General features: G+C 40.5%; 2 protein-coding genes across 13 annotated transcripts in view; one reads left to right on the top strand and one right to left on the bottom strand.

Annotated features, from left to right (window-relative positions):
* The window catches only part of ALDH1L2 (aldehyde dehydrogenase 1 family member L2), a 61,065-nt gene extending 47,209 nt beyond the window's left edge, over nt 1-13,856 (top strand). For 3 of the 4 annotated variants that reach the window (XM_055235966.2, XM_063615195.1, XM_055235969.2), the window contains 4 exons: nt 1,712-1,877; nt 3,223-3,328; nt 6,919-7,118; nt 9,164-13,856. In XM_055235966.2, coding sequence (XP_055091941.1) covers nt 1,712-1,877; nt 3,223-3,328; nt 6,919-7,118; nt 9,164-9,219 — 528 coding nt within the window. In that variant the 3' untranslated portion in view covers nt 9,220-13,856. Of the gene's footprint in view, nt 1-1,711; nt 1,878-3,222; nt 3,330-4,745; nt 4,836-6,918; nt 7,119-9,163 lie in introns of those variants that run through there. The other variant, XM_063615194.1, reaches the window with a different exon arrangement.
* NOPCHAP1 (NOP protein chaperone 1) overlaps nt 1-22,559 on the bottom strand; it is a 99,924-nt gene that overhangs the window by 52,277 nt on the left and 25,088 nt on the right. For 3 of the 9 annotated variants that reach the window (XM_063615203.1, XM_063615197.1, XM_063615202.1), the window contains exon 6: nt 16,005-20,445. The exons of 3 other annotated variants lie outside the window; for them this stretch is intronic. The gene's annotated coding sequence lies outside the window, so the exon portion shown is untranslated. Of the gene's footprint in view, nt 1-5,936; nt 6,287-16,004; nt 20,446-22,559 lie in introns of those variants that run through there. 3 more of the 9 variants (XM_063615198.1, XM_063615201.1, XM_063615200.1) reach the window with 3 other exon arrangements.

Raw genomic sequence — 22,559 nt, 5'->3', positions numbered from 1 at the left:
AATAAACTCTAACTTATACTACAATATGTCATTATGAAGGTAGTATTAATCATGAATTTGCTTAATCCAGCTATATTTTCCCCAGAGCCAATTCTCTACACCCCAACCCACTGAAAAAAACAAAGGTATTCTTTCTTCATGAGAATGAGTAACAAGGAAGTCATATAGACAGGCAGATGGAGGGCAGTCAGGTAGGCAGTGGCTGCCTCCTGAACATCACAGTGTAATTTAATTTTGTGTCTCACTGAAATACAGTCTGCAGTGCTGTATGTCATGGGCTTTCACAATCAGCTACAAGTTGTTGAAATTTCAAACACTGAGACCAGAAATGTCAAGGATTTGCTATATCAGTACATCAACAAGCATGTTTTACAAACATGCTGTTCGTATTCATTCGTCAGCAGCATTTCTCAAGCACCTACTTAGTACCAAACACTGCATGCTGGGAACATAAATGTGAACAAGGCAGACATGGTCCCTGGCCACTCAGAACTTCTCATCCAGTGCAGAACCCTGGGGAACGCACTAAGAGATTATGGCCAGGCCTAAATTCAAAGTCAAGGACCTGCTGGGTTATGATAACTCCCATTCTTCTTACCAGAATCGGACTTAACATTAGAAGATGCAGAAGTAGGTTAAGATAACTGAGGAGTAAAAGAGATAATTACAAAGACATGTCAGTGACGAACATTGTGCAGTAAAGATTGTTTTTCATCAGAGCATTCTAGTGAGTCATCTGGCATGGCTATACCATGAGAATTTTTACAAGGGCAGTCTGCCACATTTGACGAGGAAAAAAAGGAGAACAATGTGACCATTTTAGAAATTCTCTTGCCATGAACAGTGTAAGTATGTGATATTAATAAACATTTCAGAACATTAGTTTGCTATTCTTAATGGATTAACATTTAGGATAATTTTCATATCGTGTATGTAGCTTATACTGTGCTAGTAGATAGTGGTTAAGGACTTGGGATTTCAAGTGGAAAAAAGTCTACAGTATTTAGTGGTTGTGTGCACTTACTTAACCCTTCTAGGTCTCAGTTTCTTCTTCTGAGAGGCTGAGGCAGGAGGATCACTTGAGCTTAGAAGTTCAAGGTTGCAGCCGGGCAAGGTGGCTCACGCCTGTAATCCCAGCACTTTGGGAAGCCAATGCGGGTGGATCACCTGAGGTCAGGAGTTCGAGACCAACCTGACCAACATGGAGAAACCCCATCTCTACTAAAAATACAAAAATTAGCCGAGCGTGGTGGCAGGCACCTGTAATCCCAGCTACTTGGGAGGCTGAGACATGAGAATAGCCGGACGCAGTGGCGGGCGCCTGTAATCCCAGCTACTCAGGAGGCTGAAACATGAGAACAGCTTGAACCCGGAAGGCAGAGATTGCAGTGAGCCGAGATCACACCACTGCACTTCAGCCTGGGCAACAAAATGAGACTCAACCTCAAAAAAAAAAAAAAAAAAAAAAAAAAGAAGTTCGAGGTTGTAGTGAGCCATGCCATGCCACTGTGATCCAGCAGGGACGACAGAGTGAGTAAGACCCTGTCTCCAAAAAGGAAAAAAAAAAAAAACCAACCACCTACCTCCGGTGCTATTGTAAAGACTAAATGACAATACATCTATAAACACCTTAGTATAACACCTACCACATGGTAGAAACTCCATTATTAGTAACAGTGAATTGTGTTTTTACGGACTGGGTAACATACAGGTAGAAGAAATTAAAAAGATGAAAATTGGTGATCCACTTGACCGATCCACTGATCATGGGCCCCAAAATCATAAGGCCCATCTGGAAAAGCTGCTGCAATACTGTGAAACTGGAGTGAAAGAGGGGGCCACTTTGGTGTATGGGGGAAGACAAGTCCAAAGGCCAGGTAAGATCACCTATGTTGTGGTTTACTGGGTGCCGGGCCTTCTTCAGTTGGAATGGACAGCGACAGTTTAAGACCAGCCTGGCCAACACGGTGAAACTCCATCTCTACCAAAAATTAGCCCAGTGTGGTCGCGCGCACCTGCTACTGGGGAGGCTGAGGCACAAGAATCACTTTAACCTAGGAGGCAGGTTCAAGTGAGCGGAGGAGGCTGCAGTGAGCTGAGATCAAGCCACTGCACTCCAACCTGGGCAACAGAGTGATACTCTGTCTCAAACAAAACAAAACAAAATAAAACAAAACAAAAGGGGAAACAACTGGATAATATGTGTCTCCTGATGGAATAAAACGTGTAATACACAGTATCACCTATGAAGTGTTCCTGCCAAAAAAGCTTAAGCTGAATTTAATTACACCTTTAAGCCAAGCTTTCTATTCATAAGAACTGCAGTAGGGAGGGAGGAAGGAACAGGAAGTTATTTTTTAGTGGGTATAGAGTTTCAGTTTTATAAGCTGAAAATAGTTATGAAAATGGATGGTGGTGAAGGTTGCATATTATGAATTTCATAACACTGAGCTGTACACTTAAAGATGGTTATGATGGTAAATTTTAGTTATGTGTATTTTACTACAATAAAAGTCATTGGCAAAAAAAAGAAATACAAGAGATAGAGAAACAAATACCATCCAAAGGAAGCAATGATTAACCAGAAAGAAAGATAATGTATAGAACAACTGACCCAGTCTCTTTAACATGACGATGGAATAAAAAATAAGGGGAGGACAAAATGGGGGAATGTTTTAGAGTAAAAGATCCTTAAGAAATCTAAACACCAAATACAATGTGTAGAAGAATCTGAATCCTAAATCAAACAAACCAACTGCGAAAAAGCTAATTTCTAGACACTAAGGAAATTAAAATATAAACTCTGAATAAAGAATACTTACTAATTTTGTTAAGCATGACACTGTATAGTGGTTATATAAGACAATATCCTTATTTTTTACAGATTTGTACTGAAATACTGAGGTGTTAAAATTATGATATCTGGAATTTGCTTTAAAATATTTCAATAAGGAAAAGATAAATACAGCAAAATATGGATATTTATTTTACCATTCATTATACTGTTTTCTCTACTTTTATATAGGTTTGACATTTTCATAATAAAGACATTAAAAAATAAGAACCTGGGCATGCCAACACCAAATAGAGAAATGCAACTCTTCTTGGTTTTACTGAGCCAGAGGGAAAGAAAAAATTATAATGTAATTAAGTGAGAGGACTATTAATTGAAAATGACTTAACCTATAATTGACATTTTTTTCTTTGTTTTTTCCAAAAAAGGCTTTTTCATGGAGCCGACTGTGTTCACAGATGTGGAAGACTACATGTACCTCGCCAAAGAGGAATCCTTTGGGCCTATTATGGTCATTTCTAAATTCCAAAATGGGTAGGTTCTTCAGACACAATTTAACTTAGGTTTTGACTAGATAAGTCATTTTTCCCCTTTGCCACTGTGCTATATACACAGCATAAGATTAATGAACATGTAATTTTCTACCATAATAATTAACTTAATTAAATAATTAGAAGTTATGCTTTTGCTAACCATCGTAGATCATAGTATATTTTTGCTTTTCAGCTTCAATTAATGGCCAACATAATGGGCTTTTGGCTGATTAAATTTTAGTTTTTCTGCACGTGACATTTGAGATGTCTGTGGAACAAAGTAAATAACTGAGAAATAACAAAACTGGTTTTCACATTTACATTCCTAGGGTATGCATCTGTAAAATCTTATTTCCCCAGAGAAAGAGTGCTCTTATTATAGGGGATATTGCCCCCCAAAGCTTGATACTCAACTTTTCATGGAAATGTTCGTAATCATCATATAATCAACTATAAATGACATGCTGGTTTGTGATACTACATGAAACTTTGCAAAGAGTTCAGCTTATCGAAGAGGACCAAGTGGTAACTGAGCTCATAAAACAATACTTAATAGAATGGGATTTCATGGTATACTGCACAAAATTCTTCAGAATGGCTTTAGATTTATTTCAGCCAATGAGAACTTGAAAGAAAATAAAGAATAGACTTTCTCGGTCTTTGATAGATAATAGTATAAAAGACTTCAGGGGACTATAAGGTGTAGTGAGTAACCTTTGATATATCCATCCAAGGATGCATGCTATGCCATTTCTCATTATACATTCTCCCATGTTGTTGTTGTTAAACATACAGACATTAGAAGTCAGGTTTGAGGGAATCTACTGTAACATGGGTAAGTCACAGCCCCTGTCCTTAAGGAGTTTATTATATAACAGGGGAGACAGAGAGAGATGACAGTTAGTCCACAGAAGGTCAGAGGCAGGATGGTGCAGTGGGTCAGAGGACAAACTCTGCCTCCTCTCCCCTCACTAACCCTCTGAGCTTGGGCCAGTTACTTAACCACTCTGCACCTCACGCCTGTAATCCCAACACTTTGCAAGGCCAAGATCGGGGGATAGCTTGAGGCCAGGAGTTTGAGATCAGCCTGGGCAACAAAGGAAGACCCTGTCTCTACAAAATTTTTTTTAAAAAATTAGCTGGGCATGGTGGCATGTGCCTGTAGTCCCAGCTACTTGGGACGCTGAGGTGGGAGGATCACTTGAGCCCAAGGAGATAGAGGCTGCAGTGAGCTATGATTGTACCACTGCACTGCAGCCTAGGTGACAGAGCAATACCTGGTCTCTAAAAAAAAAAAAATTTAAGCAGATGGCAGTAATGTTTTCCTGTTTCTAGCATAGATGGGAAAATTTTCAGAACATAAAATGAATCTTTTGCTTTACATTTAATGAAGTTTTATGTCTTCCTAAAAACATACGGACATCGATGGAGTGTTGCAGCGAGCAAATAATACAGAGTATGGTTTGGTAACAACGTCTACCTCCTTAGATCATTCTGAGTATTACTGAGTCAAGTATTTGCTGTTGCCGCTGCCATCAATATATGCTTGTCATTGCTGTAGACGTAAACAATGTGTTATGGAGCTATGGTGATATCTTGATAGTCCTCAATGAGAAATGGCATAAAACTATCTTTCTCCCTCTAGTCCATTTTATAAATATTTGGGTCCCTACCATGTGCAATGCATCGAGAAGTGTGAGAGTTTTAGCAGACTCCAAGTTCACTCCAGGTTAGGTTCCAGATTTCTTGTGTGAGTTTAAAATTTTGGATAGTCAAGATGCCTTTGAAAATCCCTTCATAAGGCACTACACTGAAACCTGTGCTGTCTCAATAAATTCAGCACGAATTTTTCCTCCAGTTTTGGAACAGATCCTGTGTCTTTGCTGGAGCACCAGATGAAATACCTGGCTTGGCCAGGCACAGTGGCTCATGCCTGTAATCCCAGCACTTTGGAAGGCCAAGGCGGGTGGATCACTTGAGGTCAGGAGTTCTAGACCAGCCTGGCCAACATGGTGAAATACAAAATCTCTACTAAAAATACAAAAATTATCTGAGTGTGGTGGCATGCACCTGTAATCTTAGCTACTCGGGAGGCTGAGGCAGGAGAATTGCTTGAACCTGGGAGGTGAAGGTTGCAGTGAGCCAAGATCACACCATTGCCCTCCAGCCTGGGCGACAGAGTGAGACTCCATCTCAAAAAGAAAAACAACAACAACCACCTGGCTCGTATTTGCTGGCCATGTGATAGAAAATGTGTGCGTTTTTAAGCATTAGGATCACACTAGAAGAAGGTGACATACGCTATGACAGGCACATTAGAACTCGACTCAGCTGAGAAAAGAGTAGGCTCATGTCTTCACCTACTTGGATGTGTATACAAACTAAGTCAAAAGGCAGGGAAATCACGTGACCTATTTTGTTGAATAAGCATATGCAATCCCATTCACTCTCATTTGACAATGCAACACCATAGCATAAAGAGGTATATGAGACATAAAGTTATCCCTGCCCTCGGGGAGCTTTTATCTTCCAATTTATGGAGGGTGAACCATTACCTACAGGAAGAGTTAAGTCAGCACTATATAGTTGGTTCTACCAAAATATTAAGTTTGGAAACATATGTGCTACCTGATGATAGCTGGCTTTTATTGAACATTTATTGTGTTCCAGGCATGATTTGTTCATTTCATCCTCATGACAACTTAGACAGGTCCTTTTATTATTATTTCCATGGTTCACAATAATAAATGAAGGCGTGGGGAGATGGAGTCATTTACCAAGGTCACCAGGCAGTCTGGCTGCAGAGCCCTCTCTACTCTCTCAGAACCACCCTACTCTCCTACCTCGACAGTGGCACTGGTGGGATCTGAAACATCTTCAGGCACTGAAGGAGGCTTGAACCTTGTGTGCAAAATCGGAAGAGATGGAAGGAAACAGGGAGGACACTCTGAAAATCCATCTAGAAGTGGGAGTCATGGGAGAGGGGAGAGAGCAGGAGATCATGAATGAGAACTATTGAAGAAGATTGAATATATGACTTTGGGTCTGATTTTAAAAGGTGTTGCATGATATATATGAAAAATGTAATACTAGTAATATTTTTTTGGGACTTTCTTTTGGTGTAAGCCTGATATTTTTCATTTATAAAAATTTAATCAGCCTGGGCGCAGTAGCTCACGCCTGTAATCCCAACACTTTGCAAGGCCAAGGTTGGGGGATAGTTTGAGGCCAGGAGTTTGAGATCAGCCTGGGCAACACAGGGAGATGCTGTCTCTACAAAAAAATTTTTTTAAAAATTAGCTGAGCATGGTGGCACATGCCTGTAGTCCCCGCTACTTGGGAGGCTGAGGTGGGAGGATCACTTGAGCCCAAGGAGATGGAGGCTGCAGTGAGCTATGATTGTGCCACTGCACTGCAGCCTAGGTGACAGAGCAATACCTGGTCTTGGTCTCTAAAAAACAACAACAAAAACATTTAAGCAGATGGCAGTAATGTTTTCCTGTTTCTAGCATAGATGGGAAAATTTTCAGAACATAAAATGAGTCTTTTGTTTTACATTTAATGAAGTTTTATGTCTTCCTAAAAACACAGGGACATCGATGGAGTGTTGCAGCGAGCAAATAATACAGAGTACGGTTTGGCCTCAGGGGTTTTTACAAGAGACATAAACAAAGCTATGTATGTGAGTGAAAAACTAGAAGCAGGAACGGTTTTTATTAACACATACAACAAGACAGATGTGGCGGCCCCATTTGGCGGAGTTAAACAATCTGGCTTTGGAAAAGACTTAGGTACAGCTTTACTTTTCTGCTTCACATTCCCTTTGTTGTCACATCACAGAAAAATCTGCTCTATGTTTCATGACTTCTGTGTGATTTTGAGGGGCATTTACTACATGGCAGTTAGATCTGGGTTTAGAAGGGCACTCGTTTTTTAAAATATTAAACATTTCTATTGAATATACCATACATACAGAAAAGTACACACATTGTGTGGAAAGATATTTCTTTTCAAAAGATTGTTTGAAAGGAAAAAGAAATTGCAACAATATACTTTAGCTGAAATATGTTTGGTGTTTAATCTGACATTAGGCATGAACTTGGGTTAGCTGTCACGAGACTAAATGGAACCGAGAGAGGCAAATGGGTGGAGAGCAATAACCAGCGAGCTCCAAGAATAAATCCTGTCTTGGAGCTTCTTGGCAGGCTTTCAGAGTCAACACTGAAAAAACCCTGCAATTGGCAGGGTTTTTGGGAGTCTGAGCAATGAGACTTAAGAGTTTGTAAAAAGCCCAAAACGTAATTCACTGTGAGCAGTGACACTAACACCTTTCAAGCAATAGCTTACTTTCAGTGCTAAACACATGCCAGGCCCCATTCTACTTAGCCTGTATAAGCAAAAGCAATTCTCACACGAGCTCAGAGGAATAGGTACTATTATTATCTTATAAAGAACAGGACAATGGGGCTCAGAGAGGCTGGGTGAGTTGCCTCAAGTCACAGAGCCAGGCACTGGCAAGAGAGAATTCAAAGCCAGGCGGTCTGGCTGTGGAGCACATCTCTTATTCCCCTCAGTCTGGTATGTTGTTTCAAAAACTGAGATGTTTGTGATTTACTGAAATTACAGTCTGCAAATGTAAGTTTAGTTCATTTGGAGTTTATTTATTTATTTTTTACATTTTCTCTTTACTAATGACTTTGGCAATGTATTTGCAGCAGTAAAAGTAGTTCTCATTTTAAATTCCATTGGGTGAAGGTAAAGGCTTTTCGTCTCCCTTTTCCATGTCTTCAATCTGGTTTTCATGTCTGAATCCAAATCACGGTAGGAGACTTTCTTAGGGAACTTATTATTAGAAAGTGAGGCATCCCTGTTTCACCCGTCTTTTGAGAGAGTGCATTCGACCAGCTTCAGGTCTGTTTTACTATAAAATACTACAGTTTTTCTAATAGTTTCTTCCTCCCCCAATTAAAAAACCCCTTAGCCCAGTGGTTGTCAACCTTAGCTGCAGAGTGGATTCAAATCACCTGGGAGCTTCAAAAAAATACAGATACTGATCTAACTGGTCAGGGGTGTGATCTGGGGTCAGGAGTCTTAAAAGCTCCCTGAGTGATTCTAACATGGGGACAAAGTTGACAGCTCTTGTTTTAGCTCAACTTCCAGAATCACGCACTCATTAGTTTCCCCATTCTATTCACTGCCCTTTAACGTCTGTAGAGATTGATGACGGTACTGGCTCAAAATAGAAACAGTCTAAGAAAGGCAGACCTATTTATTTTTTGCCTAGACAGGTTCCCCTATGTTTCTAACAAACAATATAAACTGAATTTTCCTTATCTTTAAAATAAGATTAAACCAAATGATCTCAAACTTTCCTGTGCTCAGTTCTGCTTTAATTAATATAATCTAGAGGAGAGTATCCTGGTTACTTCTGTTTAGCTTAAATGGACAAGAAGGCAAGAGTCTGTCATCAAGTAGGGAAATAAAACAGAAGGGTTTTGGTTTGAAGCTGACCAGCCAACACTCTCTGCTCCTTAAAAGGCCTGGTAGCTGGTCTGGGCTGTTACTATTCAAAGTGTGGTCCATGGACCACTAGCATCAGCATCATCAGGGGATGGTTAGAAACACATAACCTCTGGGCCCACACCAGACTTAATCAAATCAGGATCTGCAACTTAACAGAGTCTTCAGATGGTTAGTATGAACCTCAAAGTGTGATAAGCACTGGCTTAGGCCACATTCCATTTACTTAGTGACCTGTACACCTATGTTTGAAGGCCTGAAGACATCACATGTCTGCCTTTGAATGTGATCCGTCAACTGCTTTTCTCTTCCCTAGGTGAGGAAGCTCTAAATGAATATCTCAAAACCAAGACGGTGACACTGGAATATTAGAGCAACGCCATCATCAGAAAAGCCTTGACAGACAGCTCTTTTCAACTCGGGACACACTTAAGAAGATTGGGTGTGTTGAGGCAGGAGGTGTCAGCCACAAACCAAAAAATACACAGATGGACCATGAAGAGGGCCAGGCCATGTTAAAGCATTTACACACGTGCCTGAGTATTTTCTAATACACCTTCCAGTGATTTGGAGTTGTTGCATTTTGACTATGTTGTATATCATACGTATTTCTAAAATACCAAGCTGCTTTTCCCCTACCTAGACAAATCTATTCATGGTTTCCATCTTGAAGATGTCAGTACCATGCAGTTGTAATACACAAGGTGCATTTGTTGGAAACTTTGTATAATATGTACACGTTTTTAACCTCTGAACTATACATAGGGAGTTATTAAAAAGATTTTCTATAAGTCTTCTTCTAAGGAACAGTATAACCTGTAAGGAATGTGAAGGTAGTTCTTTTTTAGTATTTGGAAATAGGATACATCTTTGTGCCTTTGATGTTCCATTTTTTAACCCACTATGATGGGTGATCAACCTAGAAACATTATCTTGAGTACCTACTAGGTACCAAGTACTATATTATGTTCTGAGGAGTATACAGAATTTAATGACATGATGGCTGGCCCCTACATAGTTTAAATTTTAGTAAATAGCTTTTGAAGTGAATTTTACGTATGGTATAGTAGAAGGCTGATCCTGGTCGTATCATACCATCTTACTATCTATGTAACTTTGGGAAACTCTCACAACTCCTCTGAACCTCCGCTTCCCTATGTGTAAAACAGGGGTAGTAAATGCCTTCCTCAGGACCCTTAATAGGAGAATTCATTGCAATAATGTAAGTAAAGCACCTCACATTAATGCTTTGCTCATGGTAAGTACTAAAATTTAACTCTAATTTCCTCCGTCATTATTCTTAAAAGATATTTAGTTTAATTAACTAGATGAATTCATTTCCCACAACCCTTTTCAATCACCAATTCCTAGATATTTTTCTCATCCATTGTTCTGACACAATGCCTGATACAGCAGCACTGAAAAATGCCACACAATGAAAAATGGCAATAGTACAAGGAAAAGCGGTGCTTTTCTTTGGGCAGCTCACTCGTCCTTCATGGGACGTCTTACTTTCACCATTTTTCCACCTATTGGTTCTGCTGCTCACTGGCTGTGTGATCTTGGGCAAGATAGTAATCTAGTATCTCAGAGCCTAGGTTGGGTATCTATAAAATGAGAATCAAATCTCTATCTCAGTGGGTGTTGCAAGGATTCAGTGAGATAATATACATAATGCACTTAACAAGGCGTTTGGATCATAGCATTGAAGAAATGGAAACTATTAACAGCCCATTTCACATTGGCAGACAGAAGTAGTCAGGTGAGTAAATTTTCACCATCTATGTGTGACTAGAAGGTGGCAAATTTCTGAATCACATGAGTCTTCAGAAGTTAGCCAGAAAGTTAAATTCTATTAATCCTCCTTTAAAAATAAAATTTTAGTAAACATTCCTTTTTCTTTGGCTTTGAAGAAGCCTTAGGGAATATTTGTCATTTTGGAGACTTGGCAGAATAACATGAGGGATTGTAGGGAATCAATAAAAACTAAACAACAAAATCAGAGGCAGAGAACATTTTCAAAGGGAAGAATAGCAGGTTTGATCCTAGCATGATAAATAGAGTGAATTTGGCCTGGAAGCACTTTTGATTATACTATAGCTCATTTACCATCCCAGAGTTTGGCACAGCTGAAATTTTAAGTTGGAATGAATATTCACTCGGCCCAAAATGACAGTTCGTATTTGAATAAAAGTGACAAAAGCCTTTTTATAAGTAATCACTTTTAAGTGAAATGTTTTAACTGATTTCATGTGATTTAGAATATGATTTAATCAAATTATTTTAATGATAGATGGAATGGCAGACAAAAACATCCCTGTTCTTCTAGACCGATTTTACTTTACCCTCTGATATTCATCTCAGTAGCAGTGTTTTAAATATTCTCTGGGCTGCAAAACTCTTTGGGAATCCAATAGAAGCTATGAACACTCCCTGTGTCCCGCTTCTACCCCCAAATTCATGTGCACACACACAATTCTGCAAATATCTTCAACGGGTTCACAGACCTCCCAAAGGCCATGCTTGGGCCCCAGATTAAGAACTCCTTTCTCCATAGCAAGTTTTAAACATTTCTTACCAGCTTACATTTTTAGATCTGGCTGATCAGAATCAAAGGCTCTGTGTAACACGTAAAGTTACCAAGTGAACTGGAATTGGAACATCACGATCCCCAGCCTGCTGGGTGATTTACTTAACACATAGAGTAATAAAATAATCTCTGTTGCTTCAGATCACCGATTATTTTGCTAATAATGCTAAGGATGAAGCTGTGATCTTATTATCACCTGAATCGGGAAGTGTGGACACTTTAAGCAGTTCCACTTTCCTTCTAATTCTCCATCCCCATGCCTTTGCTAAAGCTGTCCCCTTTTGCTCTAACACCCTTCCTGGACTTTCCTACCCCTAGCTGGGCTAAGTGTCTCTCCTCAACGCTCCCACTTGTCTCAAACATAGCACTTACCACTTGTACTAAAATTACTTGCCTTCTTAATTAGATATGAACAACCCTACCCAACTCCAGTATGGGCCTTCTGTCAATAATAATACCATATGACAGCTACCATTTATTGAGGGCCTCCTGTACAAAAGACCTTAGGCTAAGCATGTTTTAAATGTTATTTAATCTTCACAATGTCTGAAAAAAATGAAGAAATCAAGGTGCTTTTCTTACTACCTCTACCCCTAAGCCATCATTACTTTTTTTTTTTTTTTTGAGACAGAGTTTTGCTCTTGTTGCCCAGGCTGCAGTGCAGTGGTGCAATCTTGGCTCACTGCAACCTCTGCCTCTTGGGTTCAAGCGATTCTCATGCCTTAGCCTTCCAAGTAGCTGGGATTACAGGCGTGTGCCACTACGCCAGGCTAAGTAGAGACGGGGCTTCGCCATGTTGGCCAGGCTGGTCTCGAACTCCTGACCTCAAGTGATCCACCTGCCTCTGCCTCCCAAAGTGCTGCGATTACAGGCATGAACCACTGCACCTGGCCTGTTACCTCTTTCCTACAATTTTGCTCAAGTCTCCCAACTGGTCTTCTGGATTCCTCTCTTGTGTGGTCCTGTTCAAAGCTTAAGTCAGTGTCACTCCTCTGTTTAAAACCTTTCAATGGCCCCCATTTCACATAGACCAAAGTCCAACGTATTTACCTGGCCTACTGATCTTGCTCCTGGCTACCTCTGATCTCATCTCCTGTCAATTTCCCTCTCATTCTGTTCCACCATCCTGACTGCCTTGACTTCCTCAACAGAACAAGCCTGCTCCTGCCTCAGGGCCTCCATCCTTCCTCTTCCTCTTGCCAGGGGTGTGCTGGTAAAATATTTAACAAGTAGTTCTCGGGGGCAGGGGAGAAAACCCTAATTTGTAGTATTTGCAGGTTTCTGTGTGTAAACACTCTCATCAAGGCTATTTTTGAGCCACTAATTTGCCTTCACTGAATACAGAGTTTGGGAAGAGATGCATGCCATCAGAACAAATGCAAGCCAGCACCAGCACACCACTGCTTCATCCTACAACTCTTGTCCATACACAACCTCATGGCTGGCTGGCTCACTTCCTGCAGGTCTCTCCTCAAATATCATCTGATGACAGACACATTCCCTGACTATGCTTTCTAAAATAAGCCATATGCCCCCACATTCACACCCCATCTGCTGTCATCTTTATTCTTCTTATAAGTGCATTATTTTCATAGCACTTATCACTACCTGTTGTATATTAATCAATGATCTTTTCCCATTAGAATGTAAGTTTCATGAACAGGTACTTGTTTTAATACTGTATCTCCAGTCCTAATATGTAACAGGAGCTCAATAAATGTTTGCTTTCAAATGGAGAGGTTAAGTAACCTGCTCAAATCACACAGCTATTAAGTGGCAGAACAGGTTTTCAAGCAATGAATCTGGTGGTTTTAACTAAGTTGAGATAGTTTTTATTCCTAATGTCTAAATCAGGGCCTGGGTAGTGAGCTGTGGGCACATATTAAGTATTGGTTAAACTAAAAATAATAATAATAGGCAAAATGGACATTACCTGTAAAAGCTTTTGTGGAAGTGGCTAGAGCTAGGGTAAAGAAACAAATTTGGTTCCCCATACCTGCCCTCCAAGAAAATAAAGCTGTCAAGGAAAATCTGGGCTAAGAGTAGGATATGAGGGATGATGGATAAGGCACGAGACATGAGAAATAAGGGGGATTAAATTATTATTACTATTATACAAATGATGCCTGAGTAGATTTTTAAAATGATTAAATACCCAATGATGTAAAAAAAATTTATAAAATAGGAAAGTAAGATTGACTCAACCATAATTTGTTGAGTCAACCCAAAAATCTATTTGGTTATTTTCAAACAGAAATAGCCTACAGATGATATCTGAGATTGTTCCAAACTTTTTCTATGAATATGTACTTTTTAAAAATAATTAACATAATACTGTATATTAATTTGTTACCTGCTTTTTCAATTAACAATATATCATAAGCATCTATGTCAATAAACACAATTCTGCATATTTCAATGGCTTTAATTCAACATGTTCTCTATTGTCGGACATTTAGATTTGCTTTTTGCTATTTTAAATGTCACAAAAAATCTTATGTAAAATTTATGACCAAAGCTATACTAATGTAACTAGAACAAATACCTGGAAGTGGAATTCCTGAATCAATAATCCCACCAACTATTTTCCCCAATCTTTGCCAACGTTGTGTATTACAAGTTACGCACTTACTATCTCTATGACAATTTTCTCAGCTGTGAAGTGAATATAAAAGCATATCTCATAAGGTGATAGCCTTTTTTAAAAAAAAAAAAGAAATTTATTCTGCTACCAAAAACAGAGCCCAGCAATAGTGCAGTATACAGGTTATTTGATGCAGTGACTCTGTAATGTTCTTTGCTCTTGTCTGCTATCTGTGGTGTGCTCACTTTACCCTCAAGAGCTGGCTCCATTCATGGCCATGAGAAAGGAGTTCCAGGAATCATATCACATCATAACGATAGGGACAGGAGGCAGGAAAATTTTGGGCAGAAGAGGATGGGTCCCCAGCAAGGGCCCCACTCTTAAGCCTGGAACTACAGCCCAAAATTAGAACATGCATTCCCATTTTCCTGCCCGAGTGTTGCCTTTTCCAAAACTATCCATGGCCCACCTTACCCCAATCCTGTACCCACAAAAACCCCAGCCCCTGCAAGCAGAGAGAGGAGAAGAGGAGCAGCAGCTGGCTGTCAAAGACTACGGTTGGATGTTGGAGAGAAGCTTGACTTCAGAGGGACAGCTTGACGTGTTGCTTCAAAAAGGAGCCCAGCCAGGCCAGGGACAGCTGGACTCTGGAGGAAGATTATCTTCCCATTCTGTTCCTTTTTCAGCTCCCCTTCCCATTGAGAGATGCTTTCATCGGCAATAAAATCCTCCGCATTTACCCTCTCCAATTTTCATGCAACCTCATTCTTTCTGGACGCTGGACAAGAATTTGGGTGCAGGTGCAAAAGGCTGTCACACTGACCCTCCACTGAGCTGCACTTAAGCCATCTATGGAGAGTAAAGCTAAAAGAGCATGGACTGTAACCCTCTTTCTGGGGCTTCAGGGGTCATAGACAGCCCCCTAGATGATGCCATGAGGGCACATGGAGTTTTGCTACTGCCAGTGCCCAAAAGCACTCACCCGGCTCCTGCACCCACTCACCTGTACTCCCTTCCTGCAAGGGGTGGGACACAGTGGGACAGAGTGAGTGGAGTCTGGCCCTTCTGGCACTGAAGCAGCTGGCTAGTTCTAGTGCCTGTGCACTCCAGTTCCCACCCACGAAGGAGTCAGGGAAAATTTCCTGCTTTGCTATCTTGTCCTTTCTTCCAAAAGAAAGGAATCATTTTGTCATGTACCTCCTTTCTAGGAATGAGAAATACAGTCATGTGTCACGATTCCTTCTGAGCAACGCAACATTAGGCGATTTTGTTGTGTGAACATCACAGTGTACTTACACAAACCTAGATGGTATAGCCTACAACACACCTAGGCTGTATGACACAATAATCATCTCGTCATGTGCCTCCTTTCTAGGAATGAGAAATACAGTCATGTGTCGCATGATTTCTTCTGAGCAATGCATCATGATTGTGTCATGTGAATATCATAGTGTACTTACACAAACTTAGATGGTATAGCCTATGACATGCCTAGGCTGTATGATACAGCCTACTGCTCCCAGGCTACAAAACTGTACAGCATGTTACTCTACTGAATACTGCAGACAACTGTAACACAACAGTAAATATTTTTATATCTAAAAATATCTAAATACAGAAAAGGTACAGTAAAAATATAGTATTATAATCTTATGGGACCACTGTTGTATATGTGGTCCATTGTTGACCAAAACATCATTATGCAACGCATGACTGCACTTTCCTTCCCAAAAGTCTACAGACTTCCCACAAGCCTTGCTGGTTAGGCTCACATCACGTGCCCATTCCTAAACCAGTAACTGGCAAGAGTTTTCCATGAACAGATGGTGGGGAGTCAAACACAAAGATTCCAACATTAAAACTTTTGGGAAAAGTCTACAAATCATACATATCCTGTATTTTTGCTTCAGGATTTTGACCCAGGATTGTGAACTGATGTTTAAGCTGAATTATTTTGTTGACATAAAGAGAAGGAAACAATAGTCAGTTTAATGAACATTTATTGTATATTCCAGCCGAGCGAAAGGCACTATGTTAGGCAGTGAGAGAAATACAAATGAAAGTAAGACTCAACCGCTTTTCTTACATTTCTTTTTCTTCTTTTTGAGACAGTCTGTCTCTCTGTCACCCAGGCTGGAGTGCAGTGGCATGATCTTGGCTCACTCTAACCTCCACCTCCTAGGTTCAAGCAATTCTCCTGCCTCAGCCTCCCAAGAAGCTGGGATTACAGATATGCACCACCACATCTGGCTCATTTTTATATTTTTAGTAGAGACAGGGTTTCTCCATGCTGGCCAGGCTTGTCTGGATTCCTGACCTCAAGTGATCCACCCACCTTGGCCTCCCAAAGTGCTGGGATTACAGGTGTGAGCCACCATGCCTGGCCTTTTCTTACATTTCTTATCACGGTCATGGATACAGGCAGAGTAACACAAACTATCCTGCTAGGCAGTTTTTAAAAATAAGTACCATATTTGATGCACAATTAAAATGTTATTGGAACAGATGGGAGATTTATTCAGAATGAGATTTTTGCTTCAAAAGCCATTATACCTAATTTTCGGATCTGTAACTGTCACAGAGCCATAGAAAGATGGTACACCACAAGTTTGAAGAGAACATTTCATCCATTTTAGGAGTGCAACTGCTCTCCAAATGACTGTCATCAACTCATACCTAAGCATCAGAGTAAGCAAAGAGTTGGACAACCAAAGCACAACAGTGATGCACTTTCCTCACACTGTAGGGCAAACTGCTTACAAACAAAACAACTTTTAGATAAGGCCATAACATACTGATATGTTTTGGCTGTATCCCCACCCAAATCTCATCTTGAATTGTAGCTCCCATAATTCTCATGTGTTGTAGGAGGGACCTGGTGGGAAGTAATCGAATCATGGGGGCGGGTCTTTCCTATGCTGTTCTCATGTGAATAAGTCTCACAAGGTCTGATAGTTTTATAAAGGGGAGCTCCTCTACACAAGCTCTCTTGCCTGCCGCCATGTAAGACATGAATTTCTTTCCCTTTGCCCTCTACCACGATTATGAGGTCTCCTCAGCCATGTGGAACTGTGAGTCCATTAAACTGCCTTTCCTTTATAAATTACCCAGTCTCCGGTATGTCTTTATTAGCAGTGTGAGAACAGACTAATACGCATACATATGATAAAGTCCTCAAAAGTTAAATTTACAACTCCATTAGCCTTTACATACATATGAGTGGTGGTAACTCTTAGAATAGTAGCTAACACAGAAAGGGCTCAGTAAGTACCAGCTATTGTTGCATCTGCCAATTTGATAGGTGAAGAATGCAATCTTGATTTCATTTGCATTTCTCTGATAAATTGAGTTGACTCTTTTTCTGTGAATTACTTCTTCATTTCCTATAGTCTTTTCACTACTATCAGTCATTTTTTTTCTAAAATGTAAAAGTCCATGATATATTAATGACACTCTCTGTCATGTTTCAGATATTTTCCCCAGTATTTCCCTTATCTTTTGAATTTATTTGCAACACACTAGTTTTTAATATTTATGGGGATGAATTTTCCACTCCTTTCCTTTGTGATTTTAGGCCCTGATGTTATGCTTTTTTAAAAAAAAACAAACAACTTTTTTGACTATTTTACTAAATATAAACCTGCATTTTAGTATGGAACTCTTATAATTTCTTTTTTACATTTAAATCCTTAATCCATATATAATTTATCTTGGCATATGATATTAGGCTAGAGAATCTAATCTTGTTTGAAATAGCTGGTTCTGACATTGTTTATGAATAATTCATCCATTTTACCAGATTATACAAGTAGTCTCCCTTTATCCATGGGGGATACATTCCAAGACCCCCCAGAGGATGCCTGAAACATTTGATAGAACAGAACCCTATACACACTGTTTTCAATCTGAGAATCCAGATGGCTACTAAGTGACTAAAGGGTGGGTAACATATACAGCATGAATATGCAGGACAAAAGGACAATTCATGTCCCAGCAGAGACGAAGTGGGACAGCCTAAGATTTCATCACATTATTCAGCAACTTAAAACTTATGTATTATTTCTGGAATGTTCCACTTAATATTTTTATATTGTGGTTGACTATGGGTAGCTGAAACCGTGGAAAGCAAAACTGACAATAACAACTGTACTTGAAATTACATCTTCATATTCTCCTGCCTGGAACTGTCTATGATGGCTTAAAGTCTCCTGTATACCTTCATGCATCAATTTAATCCATTTATTATCATTATTCCATGCCTACTGTGTACCACACACTATGCTAAATAGTGAAATAGACAAACGCAACTGTTCACACAAGGTAGCATAGCATCCAGTGGAAGAAAATCTTTAAATAAGTACTTATGCCAATAACTCATCACAGTTGTGTACAGTTCTGGTGTACTCTTTCCAGCTGAAAAAATCTTGTTTCAGATCTGTTCATTTCTTTACACATTTAGCGAGTGAGTCACAGTCAAGGAGAGCTGGTTCCAGTTTCCAATAAGAAAGATCAGAAAGGACCTGAATAATTATCTTCACAGCAATCACAAGAAGACTCAGGCCAATGTGAAGAATTGGAAAGAACAGAATTCAAAGAAAACCCGAAAACATTAGCAGACAAAGTTCCATCAGCTCTACACACTCACAGATAATCCTTAAATTCTCAGGCCTCTTTCCTGAGCAAAAGTCAGGCTCATGGCAGATGAGATCCCAAATAAATTTAATAAAACCAAGAACAGGGCAGAAAGGCAACTCCAGCCTAATGTCATTTTGACCTTTGGAAGGGAAAACCAGCTGTCGCCTTTCTTTGTACTATGCCCTCCAAATTTTCCTATGATGTCCCTATTTTCTACATTTGACAGGTTTCGAGCTGTGGGCAACTGTGGGGAACAGTTTTAATAGCTGAGATAAGAAGTTTTGCTTTACAAAAAAAAAAAAAAAAAAAAAAAAATCAACTAAAAACTAATCTTTCCAACCGGTAAATTCTGCATGCATTGTATGACTGCACTGTCACCAACAGTGATTACATAACAAGCATCAGTTTTCCAACTCAAACTAGAAAGAAATTTTTTAAATAAAAAGAGGTATGTTTGAGAATAGCTAAATAAGTTGACACTTGAACAACACAGATTTGAACTGTGTGGGTCCACTTATACATGGATTATTTTCAATAAATATATTTTTAACATTTTTGGAGATTTGTGACAATTTGAAAAAATTCACAGATGAACTGCATGGCTTAAAAAAATTAAAAAGGTACGCCAAAAATGCATAAAATATATGTAGATACCAGTCTATCTCATCATTTCTACCATAAAAAATATATAAATCTATTATAAAAAGTTATAATTTATCAGCACTTACCCACACACTTATAGATGGTACCTAGTACCATTTGCAGTTGAAAGAAATACAAACAAATGCAAAGACACAATATTAAATCATAACTGCATAAAATTAGTACTGTAATAACTTTGTGGTCACCTCCTGTTGCTATTGCGATGAGCTCGTGTTGCAAGTATCTACTCACGATACCATGTGACACTAATCATCTCTGTGTGAACAGTTCCTCTCTGCAGTAAATTGCCTATCACAGTAAAAAGTGATCTCTCGGCTGGCTGGCAAGATGGCCAAATAGGAACAACTCCGGTCTGCGGCTCCCAGCAAGATCAATGCAGAAGGCAAGTGATTTCTGCATTTCTAACTGAGGTACCCAGCTCATCTCATTGGGACTGGTTAGGCAGTGGGTACAGCCCATGGAGAGGGAGCAGAAGCAGGGTGGGGCATTGCCTCACCTGGGAAGCACAAAGCCTCAGGGAACTCCCTCCCCTAGCCCAGGGAAGCCAAGGGAAGCCAGGGAACTCCCTCCCCTAGCCAAGGGAAGCCGTGAGGTACTGTGCCGTGAGGAAGAGTGCACTCTGGCCCAGATACTATGCTTTTCCCACGGTCTTCACAACCTACAGACCAGGAGATTCCCTCGGGTGCCTACACCACCAGCGCCCTGGGTTTCAAGCTCAAAGCTGGGCGGCCGTTTGGGCAAACACCGAGCTAGCTGCAGTTTTTCTTCATACCCCAGTGGTGCCTAGAACACCAGCGAGACAGAACCGTTCACTCCCCTGGAAAGGGGGCTGAAGACAGAAAGCCAAGTGGTCTAGCTTAGCAGATCCCACCCCCACAGAGCCCAGCAAGCTAAGATCCACTGGCTTGAAATTCTCACTGCCAGCACAGCAGTCTGAAGTCAACGTGGGACACTCGAGCTTGGTGGGAAAAGGGGTGCCCACCATGACTGAGGCTTGAGTAGGTGGTTTTCTCTTCACAGTGTAAACAAAGCCACAGGGAAATTCGAATTGGGCGGAGCCCACCACAGTGCAGCAAACCAGCTGTGGCTAGACTGCCTCTCTAGATTCCTCTCTGGCAGGGCATCTCTGAAAGAAAGACAGCAGTCCCAGTCAAGGGGGTTATAGATAAAAGTCCTATCTCCCTGGGACAGAGCACCTGGTGGATTGGGTGGCTGTGGGTGCAGCTTCAGCAGACTTAAACATTCCTGCCTGCCAGCTCTGAAGAGAGCAGCAGATCTCCCAGCAGAGTGCTCAAGCTCTGCTAAGGGACAGACTGCCTCCTCAAGTGGGTCCCTGACCCCTGTGCCTACTGACTGGGAGACACCTCCCAGCAGGGGTTGACAGACACCTCATAGAGGAGATCTCCAGCTGGCATCTAGTGGGTGCCCCTCTGGGAGGAAGCTTCCAGAGGAAGGAACAGGCAGCAATTTTTGCTGTTCTGCAGCCTCCGCTGGTGATACCCAGGTAAACAGGGTCTGGAGTGGACCTCCAGCAAACTCCAGCAGACCTGCAGCAGAGGGGCCTGTTAGAGAAGGAAAACTAACAGAAAGGAATAGCATCTACATCAACAAAAAGGACGTTCACACAGAAATCCCATCCAAAGGTCACCAACATAAAAGAGCAAAGGTAGGTAAATCCAGGAAGATGAGGAAAACCCACAGCAAAAAGGCTGAAAATTCCAAAAACCAGAACACCTCTTCTCCTCCAAAGGATCACAACTCCTCGCCAGCAAGGAAACAAAACTGGACAGAGAATAAGTTTGACGAACTGACAGAAGTAGGCTTCAGAAGGCAGATAATAACAAACTCCTCCGAGCTAAAGGAGCATGTTCTAACCCAATGCAAGGAAGCTAAGAACCTTGAAAGAAGATTAGAGGAATTGCTAACTAGAATAACCAGTTGAGAGAAGAACATAAATGACCTGATGGAGCTGAAAAACACAGCCCGAGAACTTCATGAAGCATACACAAGTATCAATAGCCTAATCGATCAAGTGGGAGAAAGGGTATCAGAGATTGAAGATCAACATAATGAAATAAAGCGTGAAGACAGATTAGAGAAAAAAGAATGAAAAGGAACAAACAAAGCCTCCAAGAAATATGAGACTATGTGAAAAGACCTAGCCTATGTTTGATTGGTGTACCTGAAAGTGACGGGGAGAATGGAACCAAGTTGGAAAACACTCTTCAGGATATTATCCAGGAGAACTTCCCCAACCTAGCAAGACAGGCCAACATTCAAATTCAGGAAATACAGAGAACACCATGAAGATATTCCTCGAGAAGAGCAACCCCAAGACACATAATCATCAGATTCACCAAGGTTGAAATGAAGGAAAAAATGTTAAGGGCAGCCAGAGAGAAAGGTTGAATTACCCAAAAAGGGAAGCCCATCAGACTAACAGTGGATCTCTCTGAAGAAACCCTACAAGCCAGAAGAGAGTGGGGGCCAATATTTAACATTCTTAAAAAGAAGAATTTTCAACCCAGAATTTCATATCCAGCCAAACTAAGCTTCATAAGCAAACGAGAAATAAAATCCTTTACAGACAGGCAAATGCTGAGAGATTTTTGTCACCACCAGGCCTGCCTTACAAGAGCTCCTGAAGGAAGCACTAAATATGGAAAGGAAAAACTGGCACTAGCCACTACAAAAACATACCAAATCGTAAGGACCATCAACACTATCAAGAAACTGCATCAATTAACGGGAAAAATAACCATCATAATGACAGGATCAAATTCACACATAACAGTATTAACCTTAAATGTAAATGGACTAAATGCCCCAATTAAAAGACACAGGATAAAGAGTCAAGACCCATCAGTCAAACTGGATAAAGAGTCAAGACCCATCAGTGTGCTGTATTCAGGAGATCCATCTCATGTGCAAAGACACACATAGGCTCAAAATAAAGGGATGGAGGAATATTTACCAAGCAAATGGAAAGCAAAAAAAAGCAGGGGTTGCAATCCTGGTCTCTGATAAAACAGACTTTAAACCAACAAAGATCAAAAAAGACAAAGAAGGGCATTACATAATGGTAAAGGGATCAACCCAACAAGAAGAGCTAACTATCCTAAATATATATGCACCCAATACAGGGGCACACAGATTCACAAAGCAAGTTCTTAGAGACCTACGAAGAGACTTAGACACCCACACAACAATAGTGGGAGACTTTAACACCCCACTGTCAGT

This window comes from Symphalangus syndactylus, chromosome 13, assembly GCF_028878055.3.
Source record: "Symphalangus syndactylus isolate Jambi chromosome 13, NHGRI_mSymSyn1-v2.1_pri, whole genome shotgun sequence".
Classification (NCBI taxonomy): domain Eukaryota; kingdom Metazoa; phylum Chordata; class Mammalia; order Primates; family Hylobatidae; genus Symphalangus; species Symphalangus syndactylus.
Note: the sequence above shows the minus strand (reverse complement) of the source record. Positions and strands in the feature narration are given on the sequence as shown.